This window comes from Lampetra planeri, chromosome 10 (genome assembly GCF_965212315.1).
Source record: "Lampetra planeri chromosome 10, kcLamPlan1.2.h2, whole genome shotgun sequence".
Classification (NCBI taxonomy): domain Eukaryota; kingdom Metazoa; phylum Chordata; class Hyperoartia; order Petromyzontiformes; family Petromyzontidae; genus Lampetra; species Lampetra planeri.
In genome coordinates, this window is record NC_136116.1 from 15,684,987 (window position 1) to 15,701,219 (window position 16,233).

Sequence of the window (16,233 nt, forward strand, 5' to 3'; positions counted from 1 at the left end):
TGTCGAACTTGTATGTGGTCCCGTGTCTCAGCGTAATTACAAGCATGCACATATCCATGTTCATACTCATTAAGTTTATTTAGATTAAATTTGCCCAAGCCCATGTTTGTGAGCCATGTTGTAGCAGGAATTGTACACCGACTAAAAGCCTTCCTTGGGCACGTTGTTCTGCTGCTTTTCACATCGTAGTTTTCCACAAGTGCTCCAACCTGCTCTCATCCACCTCTTGCGTCATTTTCATCTCTGCCCATTCACTGGTTATCCGATGTACAGTGTCTTTATTGCAGTTCCATCCCTCCAACAAATAAATAAAATTGTTAAGTGAACTTCTTGCACATCACTTGATTTGCGTATGCATGGTGTCATGGTCAAATTGTTAATTCTCCGCTATTGTATTCAATTTAGCAGACAAATGACTTGGGCTCACTGCCCCGTAGTGTTTTACATGTGTAAGGTTGTCAAGATATATTTTTTAAAATCGTATTTCTACTTGCCTCTTTTGTTGGCCAACCGCATTATAAGCAGTGCCCTGAGAAGCCGTTGCATTCAGGTGCTTAAATGCAATTTCTATTCTTTGGGTCTTTCGGTAAAGTCACGTAGATAGGTTATTTGAACCTATCTGTGAACCTATCTACGTGACTTTACCGAAAGACCCAAAGAATATGAATTCCTGCAGTCACGAAAGCTTGAAGTAAAAAAATGCAATTATTACAACAGGAGTGAGAAAGCAATGATGAACGCAGGACAAATGTGGGCATTTTAAATAAGCATTCATTCCACACACAAGAACAAGTGGGGTTTGTTTTAATCTTGGCATGAAATATGCACATTGTCAAACATCCGAAAATCACTGTCATTAAGCTAAACTGCATTCATTCAATGATCTTAAATTATTATTGCTATTTCACTGATCACGCACAATAAATAACAGGATAGGTAAAAATAAGGAGCTTTTTTCATCACGAGCATTAAAACCAGAATTTTAATATTCGATATTCTCAGCTAGCCAACGAATTTGGCAAAAGTTATGTCACTGGTTTCCTCAAAATGTATTCTATTTAAATTAGTGTGCACGATTGTAATAGATGTCTGAACGTCACATGTCTGTGTTAACATCACGATTAGAACTCAATGGAATCCACGTTCTACACTCTACAGTCACCATTCAAATAAGTGCCACGGCCTGCAGCACAAGCGTAGCTGCCACCTCGCAGGACGCACTCGTGCAGGGTGGCGACATCACAGGTGTGCTTCACCAGCGCCCCACGCAGCCGACTAACACAAATACGATTGTGTACTTAACTTGGGGGGGGAATCCTAGGGATCACGGTGGTGAGCAAAATTATGCACGACTCAGAAGTCCCGTTTTTTTAATTCTAAGTGCATGGTCAGCCTACTTAATGGCCCATGAGCATTCATACATACTCATTGGTAGCATTCAAAAAAATTACCATAACTGAACAAACAATTGTGCTATCTATGGGAATTATGTGAACCTGACAACAGTGGGGAGTTCATGAGTGGAATAGAGGACAAGCATCTGAAAGGCGCTTCTCCAGGGAATGACTGGTGAATGACGCAGGTCCTTCCGTTTGTGCAGCTGTATCGAACGTTTGGTACACCAAAATTGTACACGACCTCTCTATGATGCACTGTTCGAACACTTTCACATGTTGGCCCAGATGGTAATTGAAGTAACAAAGCAAGGTTGGCAGGGGTCTTGCAAGGACACTTTCAACAATGATGAGTGTGGAGGGGCCACGAGTTTCTCCTCACTTCTGCACCCCACGCGTTCAGTCTGCTGTGTGTCTGTAGTCACCAGCGCTTCGCTCGCTCCGCCTGGTTGCACGTGCCAGCTCCACTGAGTCGCGGCCATGCGGCACGGGTCTTCGTGGGGGGAGGCCACCGACTCCACGCGGAGAACTCACTCGTTACTGTGCAGCGCCAGCGCCGACTCCAGCTCCCTCTGCTGGTTCAGCTTGCGGAAGAAGCTCTTTCCAAACTCATAAGTGCTGATCATGATGGCACACGCCGGTGCCACCTTGATAACGCGTGGCAAGAAGCCTGCAGGGGAAATGCCAACTCGATGCGTTCCCATAAAACAAACCTCGGCACTCTCCATCCAGTATCAGCAAATACAATGGGAATGACGCAGGAAAACTCATGCCGGCATGAAAACAACACTAATAAAATGACGACATTACCACTTAATAAAACACACATTCGTATAATTATTTCCATATAAGTGCAATATAAAGAGATGGAATGCATCCGAAAGGATGTGAACCTAGGGAATGGAGTGATGAAATAAAACATAACAATGCATGCTGAAGCACGTGTGGAACATACGCACAATGTACGTTCACTTGACTGGGTTTGGCAAAAAACTTTTCTGGATTTTCAATAGCACTGAATGGGTATTGTGAAATGGTACCAGATGTTGAAATTCTGCTCCTTAAGAGCAGCCAGAGGATAATAATGAAAGCTAGAATATACATTGACTATTGAATTTGCCAAGACATATGCCAATCTGGGATTTGTCTAAGAAACTCAGATCTCGTTTTTTTTATTCTCCACTTGGGCTCCTCCATCCTTCATCACTATTATGCCACATTTACAGATTATCCTTTCATCTCTATCCTTTGAACTACTTTTGCAATTATATTGCATATTATGCTGTGGTGTATTTTAGCTGGCATTCTAAATTTGGTGGTTAGTTGGATATTCTACTTAAATTGCCTTTATCTTGTTTTGTTCCAAGCTACTGTCGTCCAGTGTGCAGGCCGTGTCACCGTACAGGGCTCCGCCGGCCGGAGGGGCCCAGGTGCCGCGCTACGACAAGGGGGGAAACTAGACAGTGGGGGCCCCACATGAACCACGCTGCGCCGCCGCCGAAACCGTGCACACGACTACCCCCACAGGCTAGCAGGAGCACACACACGCACAAATCAGCACGCGCACGCAATGACATCGGATGCACACGTACCAGCAAACAGCCCTCTCAAGCCGGACTCCCAGTAAATCCTCTTCATCGCTGTCCAGGTTGAGATGTCACGAAATGCCCCTGCAATGTACAAAGTTTAGATTGAAACGTCAACGGATGGTTCTTCTAATAATTAAAAACGCCTAGACTACTGCTAGGCCATGTCACCGCCCCAAAAATGGACAATAGTAGAACACTTACAACATAAATACCCAGAGGTAATCCGCTGGTTAAGACTACTGTGACCACATGGCAACTGTATCTCGCTTTTGAGTTACAGCTGAGCTTAATCTGCGTGCGCAATTTTGACAAAGTGGAGGATGGTCCAGTGCAGATCTGCCTGTTATGCGAGTAGTAAAGAGAGGCTGGGGGCTGGTGAAACATCTCAACCGTCAATCAGAAGCACCAACGTGTAGCAGTCTTGGTGCTCGCGCTCTCAATACAATTTCCCATATGCTGTACATTCCTCCATAAACACATCAGTTTTAAAATGTATTCTGTACCTTAAATGGAAGTAAAGATAGGCATGCACTGAGTACATGTCTGGTCTGCAGCAAATGCCTGTGTTGGGCTTTGCGTTACAACACCGAAGAGTTCAATATTGAAACGTGGATCAAACCACATTCCGGTACCAAACGTGATGCATCTCATCAGGCAGAGGTGCAAAACAAACCTTGTGTAATCTCCATCTCTCCAAGCTCGATCTGCCTGCGCGTTTTTACAACGTCAAAGGGCAACGTGGCGATTCCTGCGAACTGCAACAGCAGAAGAGCACTCACACTGTAAAAACACCATCACTGTTACCCGGCTTCCTCTCCATGACAATTCCTGCGGTCAGACAAACACACCACTCGCGGCTGAAATGCACGTGCATGTGAACACCTCGTAAGATGCAAGTTTAATTTGGAGCATCTGTCTGTGGAGCAGCGCTGAGTTGGACTGGCACCATTTTGTGGATACGGATGATGTTTCAACACTTTTACAAAACCGCTCACTCGGATTTTGGTCAAATCACACAAAACCAGCAGCCATAACCTCAATGGCATTGCTAAACCCTTGCGGCTTCATTCTAATTGATTGTTGGGTTAGGCCAAGTAATTATCTGGTAAAATTTCTGTAGTTAAGAGCCTAAATCACCCGACACAGCCAAACAAATTAAATTGCCACGTGCACAAGCATTTAATAATTGTTAATTAGCATGTTAAATGCTTATAAACGTGACACATTAATAATTCTTAGCTGTGTCGGGTGGTGGAGGGTCTTAATGATACACAAATATTTTAGCCAATTAGCTACTGCGCATGCTGCATTATTTCAGCCTATGCTCAACGCAGCAGCAGCAGCAGCAGGAACTGTGGCGCGTGACACGATTGCATTGAGGTTGCTGCTCCGACTGGCTTCACGTCTCTCGCGTGAGAGTGGTGCAGGCCGCGAGGATGCACGTTGCTGCGGTGTGCGTGCGCTGTCAGGGGCGCGCTCGGCGTGCCGGGCAGTGGAAATGCTTACGGTGCCCGAGACGGCGCCGGATGTGAAATTAATGAGGAACGTTGCCTGGTTCACTCCGGCTGAGCCCATCAAACCGTTCTTTATGAGTTCGTAGTTCAGCCAGTAGAGCCCTGCCGATACAATACAGCACCACACGTCCAAAAAGTATAACACGATCAATACGTAGACAATATGCCTCCCTTCGCATGTTTGTTCGTCCACACAAATAATAAAATTGCACATCCCATTGGCCACAAAGCCTTCTGAGGGTGCATAATTGTAGAAGCATTGGCTCAACACAAGCAAACTCTGGACCAGTTTTGGCATTCAATGTCTCATCAGCAGTCAGGCTGGCGAAACTGCCAATGTTTATAAGCAAGGACCCTTCTTGCCAGACATGGCCTCTACTACTTATGAGCTGTCCACACAGTGATAGTAACAAACATCATAAACGTCATAACAGTCAAAATATCAGCAGTCAAACGCCAAACTTCTCATGTGATAAACATTTCTATGTAATTACAGTGTTTTCTTTATTTTACCTCATCCACACTGTGTTCAACCACCACACTGCAGGTTACAACACTTCTATTTATGCTTCTTCCCTCGCCCTGTTCCACTTTGAAATTCCCTCCCATCGTATCGTTCCCTACAACGTTGACGTGTTGTGCCCGTGTTCAGTGCCCATTAAAGTCGCCCACCTGAGAAAGGAACATCCCTGAGGACGGTGGGCCCCCAGCCTCGCCACAGCGAGCGCCAGCCGTCTTGGGCCAGCGAGTGCCTCACGCACTCAGACAGTTCCTTGTACGTCAGCTGTCGCGACTGCATCTTGGTGCGGATCAGCTCAAGGGGGCTGATGACCGTGACGGCGCCGACTGTGAAACACAAACCAACCTCGATCAAACCTAGCCGTGACACTCAAGATGACAATGATGTAATTAATTTATCCAAGAAAGGCTCGCCGAGTCTCAAGACTAATTTTCAGGAAAGTCCTAAATCGGGGTGTTTTAGCATGTTGTCTGTAAACAGAATTTTCTCTGTGGAAGGAAACTAAGAGTGCCTGGAAACCTCCATATGCGAGAGGCTATCAGGGCAGATTTTTACAATGTTGTTGTCTGCACATACAGGTTAAAAATCCAATTTTCTGTACTACCATCTTCTGGCAAGTATCCAGATCCGCAGGTTTGGAAAATCCATGAGTCCGCATGATCCACTAAGCCTTGCCTCCAAAACACACCAGATTAAAGCAATATGCCACAAACCCGGCCTGTCCATTTAAACAAGCAATCGAAACGGGGCGTATTGCCTGACATCGCCGGTTTGTGAAAGTGTAACACACGTCTGGCCACGGCTCCTGCAACGAAAGGGATGGACGGATGCTGGGAGTCGAAGTGTCGCGCAAGGGAATCCCTCAGGAGGTCATAGCTCGTGAAATAAATCACTGTTGCTGGAACGGCCATAACCCTGGGGGGGGAAATATGACACAAAAACAACCGCATTCAAGTCAAAACGCCCAACACATCTATTACTTTGAATATCAACGCAAGCAGATAACACGTGCATTGTAAAATATTTGCACTGCAATACAAATAGCAGTAGTAATGCATTGAACGATAGCGCTCCAACGCATTCGCCTATTTGAGGTTGTCTTCATCTGAATGAAACTCCTGAAGTCAATTACTTGAAAGGGCAGAAGCATAAAATAGATTTGTTCCGACTAAGCATATTTAATCCATACTTTCTATGCAGACACTGCGAAGCACGCGTGTGCTGCTATTGCTTGTTCCCAGCTTGCGGTGTTAAACCTGTGAACACGTTATACTACCAAGCCTGTCTTGGGGCAAATTCGGATCACAGTCACCATGCTCGTGCACGCCTCAGAAGTCTGTAGTGACAGTGGTGAATATTCAGTGCGATCACAGCAGCATGCTGGCATCGTAGACGGATTGAGCAGAAACAGACTTGTGTCTAATTCTGTTATGTAACTTCGCCACTGCACTGCTTGTGTAATCAGTTTTAGTACATCTGCCTAAGGTGCATCATCTGAGCCAATATTTTTCCGCAGCATTTGCTTGAGCAGACAAACCCTGCACCGGTATTGAGTCTCATCCACAGCCAAGCCTATTAAATAAATGATGCCGGATCCTCAAATGGTATGGGCAAACGACATTCCTTCAACACCGTGGGCCTGTTCAGTGCAAAAGCAGTAAACTTGTTCACATTATGTGCTGTCATTAGGGACTGTATTCTATTACCCCTCATCCTTTTATGAACCTTAAAACATGCTTGTAGAAATATAGTGAACAAGATTTATATTTCGAAGAAGCCACTTCTGACAGCCTTTTCTGCCATTACTTCTCAATTCAATGATGTCTCCCCATGCCACGAGACTATATGTTCGAATTGGAGACATCAATTCCATTAACCTTGTGCTATTACAACATGTCCGACAAGCAACGCAAGCTCATAAAACAATGTCGATGCAAGGTCTTTTAAATTTCAATTCGGTCTTTAAAAAAGTTAAGTAGTGAGCATAAATCAATGCCAACATTTGTACTTTTAAAAATAACACACTCGTCATTATAGTTGTTTATTTCTAATTACCCTGAGCCAAGAAGCTCTTAAATCGGGGTTCATCAACAAAAAATAACACCGGTCTGACAAGTCACAGTAAAAATGTATCAATAATAAACAATAACAAATATGCAAAATAAGAAATCGATAGCAAATCATGATCGTAATATAAAATGATCCTCTTTTTTTTTAGCTCTACATAACAATCGTCATTCTGGCAACATTCTGGTCAACTTATCTGATGGATATAGAAGAGAGAGGGATAACTCACAGAGTGGGCTGCAGGCCGCTCCATAACGACGCCACCCCCTCATGACGAATGATCTGGACAAAAGCATCCTGCAACACAGGGGTTGGTTCACGACAATTTGGCTTTCAGTGCCCCGACAGCTTCACAAATGTTACCATTCTTAACAGCTGCAGAAAACCATTCACAACAATTAGGCTGCGACGACTCTTCCCAATTAGATGTTGCATTTAGTGTGTTCTCCTCCTGATAAAGGTTGCTCTCCCGTCTTGTGAAAGGCATGCTATGTATGGGATTATGCGATGTAGGGAAATTCACGCCACAAAGTCACGCTCCCTCAGCACTTCACGCTTCCTGCCAGTCACATAAATAATATTTAAAAACTACATGCACACAAGCTGACACAATGAGCGGCCGCAGGTGTATATAGAGTACGTGTGCAGACAGTCATGCAACAACTCGCATGTGTGTGGGGGGCACACAACAGTGCACACGCTAGGCTACAACAGTCGTGATTCTGTGTCAGCAGTCTCCAATTACTGTGTGGCCGAACGGGAACCCTCGCAGCCGGTCACGGCCATGCCATTATACTTTGGTCTATCTACACCAATGGTAATGAATGGTAAAACCAGATACGCCAGTCCATCCAGAGGAGTTAACAAGTGGTACTAGTTAGCATGCAAGTCCTACACAGCCCCTCCTCACCAGTGTGCCATTGACGTATCCTGGTGCTGGTTTGTACCAGGCCTTGGAGTTGCCATTCATGCAGACACAAAGATGATCCATCAGCCCGTTGCAATAAACAAAACACTTGCCTGCAAAACAACATGAAACAGGCAGGCAAAACTTTCAACTATGGCCACAACATCAATATTTCACTTAACACGTTGGTTTTTGCAGCGAATATTTTGAGAAGCTGGGTTAGGTGACAAAGGTGATTCTGTCTTCCTGGATTGTATTCCTGTATCTAATTGCTATACTTGAGAATTGTTCTTCACCTCACTGGCAAGTGGCAAGTGAGGTGAAGCAATGATACTCGGCACGTTAATTGCTTGTACATGTCACAATTACGGGACATTTGTTCGGAAATTACAGGTGGTGGATGATCTTTTAAAATAAATTTGGCCAGATCATTGGGCCGTAACTCAAATATAAATCTATTATGAATAAAATCATACTGTACAAACCTACAATTCTCCAACCTAACACAAGCACACTATGTAGTTTAATTATACGTGTAGGTGCCATCCTCTCAGTGGGTCTGCTGATACGCGATTATTTCGGCTATCCATGCAGCCCAGAGGATCCACCAATAAGGGCCATATTTTAAGTCAGGGCTTAGCTCTGGCTTGAGCTGCTCAGTTGCTTCAGGCTCAGCTCATTGAAATCTTGAGCATGGCTGGGACTACACTCAGTCGGCTCAAGTAAGCAAGCCTTTGAGCCGGAGCCAAGCCCGAGCCGAGCCGTGACTACGAATGCGGGCCTGAGACAATCAATGACAAACAGACGTCCTCGCGGTCGCAGGGAAGTGTCTGCACTGCAACGAGAGGATCCCGCACTCCACTATGAGGCCGACCCCTCCACAGCGCACACGCCGTACATGCGGCACAGTGCACCCTGCATTGACAACAACGGACATCGCCCTCCATCAGGCGACGGCACCCAAGCACTGGGGCTCACTCGCCGCTCTCTCTCATACGCATCGTCGCTGGGAAGATGATGCGAAATGTGTAATATCAAACTATCTCTCCAATCCACAATGCGGACAATTCAAATATCCCCCAATAGCATTTATTGATTAATAAACTTTTGCAGGGCTGTGATATGGCCTAGTACTAGCACGTTCACCACTTGTTGCGGAGGTTCAGGATTCAAATCCAGCGGCCGTCCAGGTTATTGCTGCAGGAGCAATAATTATAACAATACGCACCATCAACTTCACAGTGGCCATAAAAGACCATATGACGTCATTCGCAAGAGTAGGCCATTGTGTGCCATTGTCAGGGTCAAAATGTTACCAACTCTCAGACAAAGCAATTGAATGGCAAAAATCACTCACTCCTGAATATCCAATAGCTGCTCTTGATAGGCCAATATAAACAAGATTTGTATTGAATGTAATAGCTCAAGTAGCACAAATATGCCACTTGTGGCTCTGAATCAATATTAGTAACAAGGGCCTTTGAAGGTCTGGATGCCTAATGGAATACAGAGACAACAACCATTTCATAAGGCAGCATTTATCAATTGTGCATCTCAAAAATCTGGCCATTACAACTTCCATACCATTTTGACAATGACTGAAGACATTGTAGCCAGCAAGCGGAGCATGAAGGCAGCGAACAGGAGGTTGATTGGCAATTCACACAAATTCATACAGCAAACTACATTCAACTGCAATTGCCAATGACGCCCTGGGATCTTTTTCACCGGGTGTTCTCAAGCAGGGCTCCACAAACCTCGTGAGGATGTGGTAACAATCAGGGGGGCTGTGGAAGACCAAGCATCCACAGTAATAGGCGTGGGGGGGCTGCAAGAGGTCAAGGGATTCGTATTTAGAGGTCCACGAAAGAGAGCAATGCTTGGTGTGAGGCGTTGGATGAGCAACCACTCCCCATTATACCACTTCAACATATCATCTTTCCACATTTCCATCTGCACAAAAACAAAACTGTTCACTGTGAGACACCAATGAAGCTTGGAGGAAGCTGTGGTACTCGAAAATATCCCTAATCCAGAAAATAAACAATGATTGGCGCATATATTTTATAGCACACATCCCCCTCAGTTGCAAGTCATCATGATGAGATGTGAATCATGTTACTCCAAGTGAACGATGACTGGTAGCTCGTTCTACACAAATACATCCCCCCCCATAGCGCCACACCGACTGCTGGGCAAGTAGTGTCGGTGAGCACCAATTAAGGCTGGCACGGTGCACAATGGACTGCTGTGGCCAGCAAAACACCAGGCTGCCTGTGTCTCTTCGGTCCTGATGTTTACACACTGCAGCAGGTATTCATTTAAGACTGAATCCACTTAGAGGAGACCCAGGAAAGGTTTCAGATACCACATGCCACTGATGTTATCCATCACCTGGCATCGAACTCTGGGGTAGTGCAGAGTGCTAACCGCTGTGGCACCACTGCAGCATTGCATCCATAGACACACGTGCCGAAACCATCGCACACGCACATGGCAACGCGAGACATGAAGAACGCAATATGAAAGGGATGCTCAATCAAAGGTGAAAGCTTGACCTTTGGCAAACACCACAAACATTGATTGCTGCGTATATAGTCGCCATCACACTCGAGTTATACTGCAATTACCTTTGTAAAACGGAGTCTGCTGAGCTTGAAGCCTTATTTTTACCACATCCAATGGAGTTACTGCAAAATAAAACACAAAGAGCGAGGTTAAATGTGGCAGCTACATACAGGATCGGTTTCATGTGTGGGCGAACATCACTTGCTTCCAATTATTAGCAAAACATATCAACGCCCGTAAATTGCCAAGGCAGTATGTTTCAGCTATTTGTTCAGTATGTGAATGTGGTTCTCAATATACATTTAATGTGGACTCAGATAACCGCACTGGTTGGGGGAAAGGAACAGATGTACAATCGGGGTGATGAATGGCACAGGCAAGGGAAGGAGACGGGGCTGGTGGGTTTAGTGGCCGAAAGTGTGAGCAAGGTGCAGATGAGCTACTAATTAATTCATAAATATGTGAACAATAATAACTTCATACATTTGGTATTCATTCCATTCTTATCGCGAAGGTTATCATGAAAGTGCCGTTTCACACAACGTCTGCAGTAGTTTCACAGTAGGGGCGATTAAGTTGCTGCGTGTAATCCCCAAGCGAGTAATGTGTGGGTTGTCGTTGTAGTGTTTGGCGTGATGGCCTGCGCTGATGGGAGAACATCTGTCGTCGGCGTGGTCAGCACTGGGCATGCACTTTCCCAACATACTGTACACTCGTGCCGCCGATTTCAAAATAGAAAATACAGATAAAGGAAGATCCCTCTGCTACACATTTTTAACCAAGGGCCCTAACGGTCCGAATTGCTCTTAGCGATCGTGTACTCGTCCGTCTGTAAAGACTTAAAATATAATGGGGGAAAGCCCTAATTCAAGATAAACACACATTTAAACCAGCACAAACAATTGCACAAACTTAAGTAGACTCATAACGCTGTTGGAGTAAAGGGGATTGGAGATGATTATAGCTCAGCGACAATGCCAGAGGCTCATATACAGAATAAGCGCTAAGTCTCCATTTGAACTTTAGGGTCCAAGGCTCATGGAGACTCGCAGTCCCCCGAGTAATTAATTTTGAAGTTCAGTGACAATGTGCTAAAGGGACAGTAAGTGTAACGTACTTTAGTATTGTTGTATCTCGGGGTCACTGCCAATCTCAAGAGCACCAGACAGGAACCAATGCTGCTGGAATAATGCCCGCCCAGAAGGCCATGTGGCTGACGGGATGTCTAAACAATACATTTGTATTGTTTGTGAAGGCACATATGTATAGGGATGTGTAAACAATACACTTGTATTGTGTGTGAAGGCACATATGTAGAGGGATGTGTAAACAATACATTTGTATTGTGTGTGAAGGCACATATGTAGAGGGATGTGTAAACAATACACTTGTATTGTATGTGAAGGCACATATGTAGAGGGATGTGTAAACAATACATTTGTATTGTTTGTGAAGGCACATATGAAGAGGGATGTGTAAACAATACATTTGTATTGTGTGTGAAGGCACATGTAGAGGGATGTGTAAACAATACACTTGTATTGTTTGTGAAGGCACATATGTAGAGGGATGTGTAAACAATACATTTGTATTGTGTGTGAAGGCACATATGTAGAGGGTTGTGTAAACAATAAATTTGTATTGTTTGTGAAGGCACATATGTAGAGGGATGTGTAAACAATACATTTGTATTGTGTGTGAAGGCACATATGTAGAGGGATGTGTAAACAATACACTTGTATTGTATGTGAAGGCACATATGTAGAGGAGGCGTATTGTCTGCTGGTTTATTTTGTTGATTAGATTCTCAACAATGACGGCTAATGATTAGTTTGTGGGATGGTGAAGGCTGAGGGGTTGAGTCGTGAACGTAAAGGTCTCCCTCGTGTTTGTAGGATTTTTCGTACCATATGCGGCTAACCGATGCTCTACGCGATTTACATTCACTCATGTGCGGTTGTGCGGTCTGAAGTGGGACAACACGGTGTACTGTGTGTTCTGTGCGTGCTCAGTGTGTGCTGTGCGTGCTCAGTGTGTGCTCAGTGTGTGCTGTGTGTGCTCAGTGTGTGCTGTGCGTGCTCAGTGTGTGCTGTGTGTGCTGTGCGTGTGCTGTGTGTGCTAAGTGTGTGCTGTGTGTGCTCAGTGTGTGCTGTGTGTTCTGTGCGTGCTCAGTGTGTGCTGTGTGTTCTGTGCGTGCTCAGTGTGCTGCGTGTGCTGTGTGCTGTGTGTACTGCACAAGCGCTGCTCGGCAGGCAGTCGTGCAGCGGTGGTGTTGGTGGCGCATCGTGGCTTGGGTGCCAGTGTGGAGCATGCTACGCAATGTCGCTTTGTGTCCCCATTTTATTTTAAAAGCATCTGCAGTTTCAAGCGTGGGAAACCTGTACCTCATTTAATGGACTGGTTTTCCAGAAATTAATCGGTGCTTTCTGGCATACTATTCGCCTCGTACCCCCAATTCGCATGTACGGTGCGAAACAAGTTCAACATACACACATGTTATCACAGTAATTTTTAAAATATCACTAAATATCCCAATAAAAATATTATTTTTAACGAAAAGATCCATCATCGAAATGTGTCTTGTGGAATGTTACGATCTTCATAAAGTGTGGCTGACCCGCACTGCAGGCGTGAGGGTTGCCCTCGAGTGAATCAGATGGGGGGTGTTCAAGAAAAAGGAGTTTCTGCAATCCCCCACACGTCTGCTCGGGACACTTGCCAAAGTCGATCGGTTGCAAAAGAGCTCCCAGTGTACCCTGCATATGCACTCACTTCAGCTGGCACAGAGAGATGCTGTCCTCACTGCGCATTGCTATTGGCATGTTCATAAAGTGGTAACCATTCTGTCTGTGGCTCGTGCTTCATGGCCAGTTTTATATAACAAAGTGGTTTCGCACACGTTACAATCGTTAAAGCTGTGAAAAACGAAAATGGTTGACGTGACACAAGCTGTGTCTGCTGCAGACTTTGGGAAGGGTTGGGATTGTGTCCAATGGGGCTCAGCCCCCAAGCGCACGCCCCTGGTGTTTACCACCCCGAGCGAGATGACAGCAAGGCAGAGGAGGGGGGCTTACGGATCATGCAAAAGTGCGGTGGGCCGGCTCCACATGAGCAGACGACGAAACTGCACTGCGAACCCACTCGCGAGATTCGAGCAATGCTGTCCCCCTGCATTGCGTGCTCGCGCCAGCGAGACGTTGGTTCTCAATGCCATCTATAATTGGACGCGTGACAACACCAGCACCACCACGTGGAGGCCCAAGAGGCAGTTCGGGGCGGGTGGTGGCACCAACTGGCAGCCCTTGCCCAAACACTGCCTGTGAGTGTGTGGACTATGAGATTAATGAGTGTATGTGGATTATAGTGGCTAGTGTGGATTATAAGAACATCAAGTGTGAGTGAATTATAATAGTAACGTGTGGCTTTAAATTACACCAAATATGCTTCTTTGTATTTGATCATTGTTATATATCTAAATGTACAACTTAAAGATAAAACACACCATTGCCCATGTTTTACAACGATATAGTAATGTATGTGTATTTATTGTTGTGTTAATGTATTGATTGTCTTTAGCGAGCCGGATTTCCTGGTGCAGAAATTGTTATTTTAAATAATAACTTACAAACCAAATGTTTAACATGCTCTACCTCGAGAGTGTCAGATTTTTTTGTTTTATGGGATTCACAGCGAAACCAGCGGCACTTTGTTTTTCTTCTTCCAATTGGAACTGTGTGGCCAAGTGCTCTCGGAGGCAAATATCAAACGAATATCAAACATTCAATCAACTTTCCTTCGGTTCACAAGGAGATATAGTCAATGATGGATCACCTATTATCGACACGGCACTGGACGCTGTGTAAATTGTGGCTTATTATTTACCATTTAAGTTCATATCTTTCTATTCACATGACCTCGAGTACGTCTCCCTTGTCGAGTAAGCACTCCGTAAACTCCGATGTGTTTTGCTAAAGCTTTAATTATTAACATCTCTGATACAACAGGCTTCAAACTTGGCAGCGATTCGGTTGAGGCGTGGAGAGGATGTTTGCTGAATAAGGGCCGATGACCGAAACGTCGCCCAATACAGTATATTGCTGTCATTATACGGCCACGATGTTATTGAGGAATGTGTTGATTTTGTTTAGTTATCTGTGCACCACTGAGGCCGTCGGGTTGAGTCCCCGTGTCTCAAGGAGTCCCATCTGCAGGGGCCGAGCACGCGGTGGTGGGGGGCTGAGCACGTGGGGGGGGGGCGAGCACGTGGGGGGGGGCGAGCACGTGGTGTCGTGACAAGGTGACGCTGCGGAATGCGCTCCTTGTGCCGTTTTCACGCAGTCGCTGTGAGTGTGCATTCCGTCCGTGGCGGCGGTCACACGCTCCGAGGTCACCACCGCCACCCCCATCACACAGATCGCTCGTCACGCCACGGGGCCCCTCACCACCCAGCGCCACTCGTCATCATTACGCAACGGGGCACGGTGAAACAGCAATTCCAGATGATGCACTCTCGTTCAACAGTACTACTACTACTTACTACCTTACTGCTACTCCACTTGCAAACTCAAATATACCAACACCCGCCATTCGCCACTAAGTGACGGTGATGTCACAACGGCGCCTGTGCCAGGCCAAGTGCACTTCGAGTCCACGTGAAGTGAAGAAGGCTCGGTCACAGGTTGACTGACTGAAATGACTGATAGATGTAGCACCTGTGCCCCCTCCTCAAACATACACTCACTACCTCCCTAACATACTCACTGCCTCAAACACACACTCACTACCCCTCGCACTCGCCCTGCATCCACTGCCTCATTCACTTCTCAATCGCTCGATTCCAGGACGACTCCTCGTACCTGGAGCCGCTTCTCTCTCACCCCGCTCGCTGTGTCCCGTGACCGCACCGTGACCCGCTGTGTCCCGTGACCCCGCTGTGACCCCGCCGTGACCCCTGGCCCGAACTCACCGAAGAGCGATGTGAGCAGCGCGCCCGAGCCGGACGCCGCCATCTGCTGCAGCGGCGAGATGCCGCTGCTGTGCTGGGCCGCCATGCGTGGCGCCGCGTGCAGCTCCGCTCCCGCGATAATCCCCCACGCTGCTCCCCTCCCTGCTCCACTCCCTTCTCCCCACTCACCACTGCTCCCCTTGCTGCTCTCCACGCTGCTTCCCACTGCTCCACTCTCTGCTCCCCACTCTGCTCCCCACTCTCTGCTCCCCTCTGTGCCCCACTCTGCTCCCCACTCTGCGCCCCTCTAAGCCCCACTCTCTGCTCCCCACTCTGCTCCCCTCTGTGCCCCACTCTCTGCCCCACTCTCTGCTCCCCTCTGTGCCCCACTCTCTGCTCCCCACTCTGCTCCACTCTCTGCTCCCCTGTGCTCCCCTCTCTGCCCCACTCTCTGCTCCCCACTCTGCGCCCCTCTCTGCCCCACTCTCTGCTCCACTCTCTGCTCCCCTCTGTGCCCCACTCTCTGCCCCACTCTCTGCCCCACTCTCTGCTCCCCTGTGCTCCCCTCTGTGCCCCACTCTCTGCGCCCCTGTGCTCCCCTCTGTGCCCCACTCTCTGCCCCACTCTCTGCTCCCTACTCTGCTCCCCTCTGTGCTCCACTCTCTGCGCCCCTGTGCTCCCCTCTGTGCCCCACTCTCTGCTCCCCACTCTGCTCCACTCTCTGCTCCC

General features: G+C 46.8%; 1 protein-coding gene across 1 annotated transcript; it reads right to left on the reverse strand.

Moving 5' to 3' along the window:
- Positions 1-787: 787 nt before the first annotated feature.
- LOC144721105 (mitochondrial glutathione transporter SLC25A40-like) lies at positions 788-15,761 on the reverse strand. Its single transcript, XM_078598486.1, has 10 exons — positions 15,526-15,761; positions 10,622-10,681; positions 7,995-8,104; positions 7,314-7,381; positions 5,808-5,932; positions 5,170-5,343; positions 4,490-4,599; positions 3,657-3,738; positions 2,987-3,064; positions 788-2,064 (listed from the first exon to the last, which is right to left on the reverse strand). Exons 1-10 carry the CDS (start codon positions 15,608-15,610, stop codon positions 1,925-1,927), a joined length of 1,032 nt encoding a protein of 343 aa, XP_078454612.1. The 5' UTR covers positions 15,611-15,761; the 3' UTR covers positions 788-1,924.
- Between the last annotated feature and the right edge of the window lie 472 nt (positions 15,762-16,233).

What these genes read in the sequence shown, in the direction of transcription:
- LOC144721105 (XM_078598486.1), bottom strand. Translation starts at nt 15,610, where the DNA reads ATGGCGGCCCAGCACAGCAGCGGCATCTCGCCGCTGCAGCAGATGGCG. An exon ending in AGCGGCCTGCAGCCCACTCT is followed by an intron (nt 5,933 to 7,313) that starts GTGAGTTATCCC and finishes TTCCCCCCCCAG; the next exon opens with GGTTATGGCCGTTCCAGCAA. An exon ending in AGAGATGGAGATTACACAAG is followed by an intron (nt 3,065 to 3,656) that starts GTTTGTTTTGCA and finishes TGTACATTGCAG; the next exon opens with GGGCATTTCGTGACATCTCA.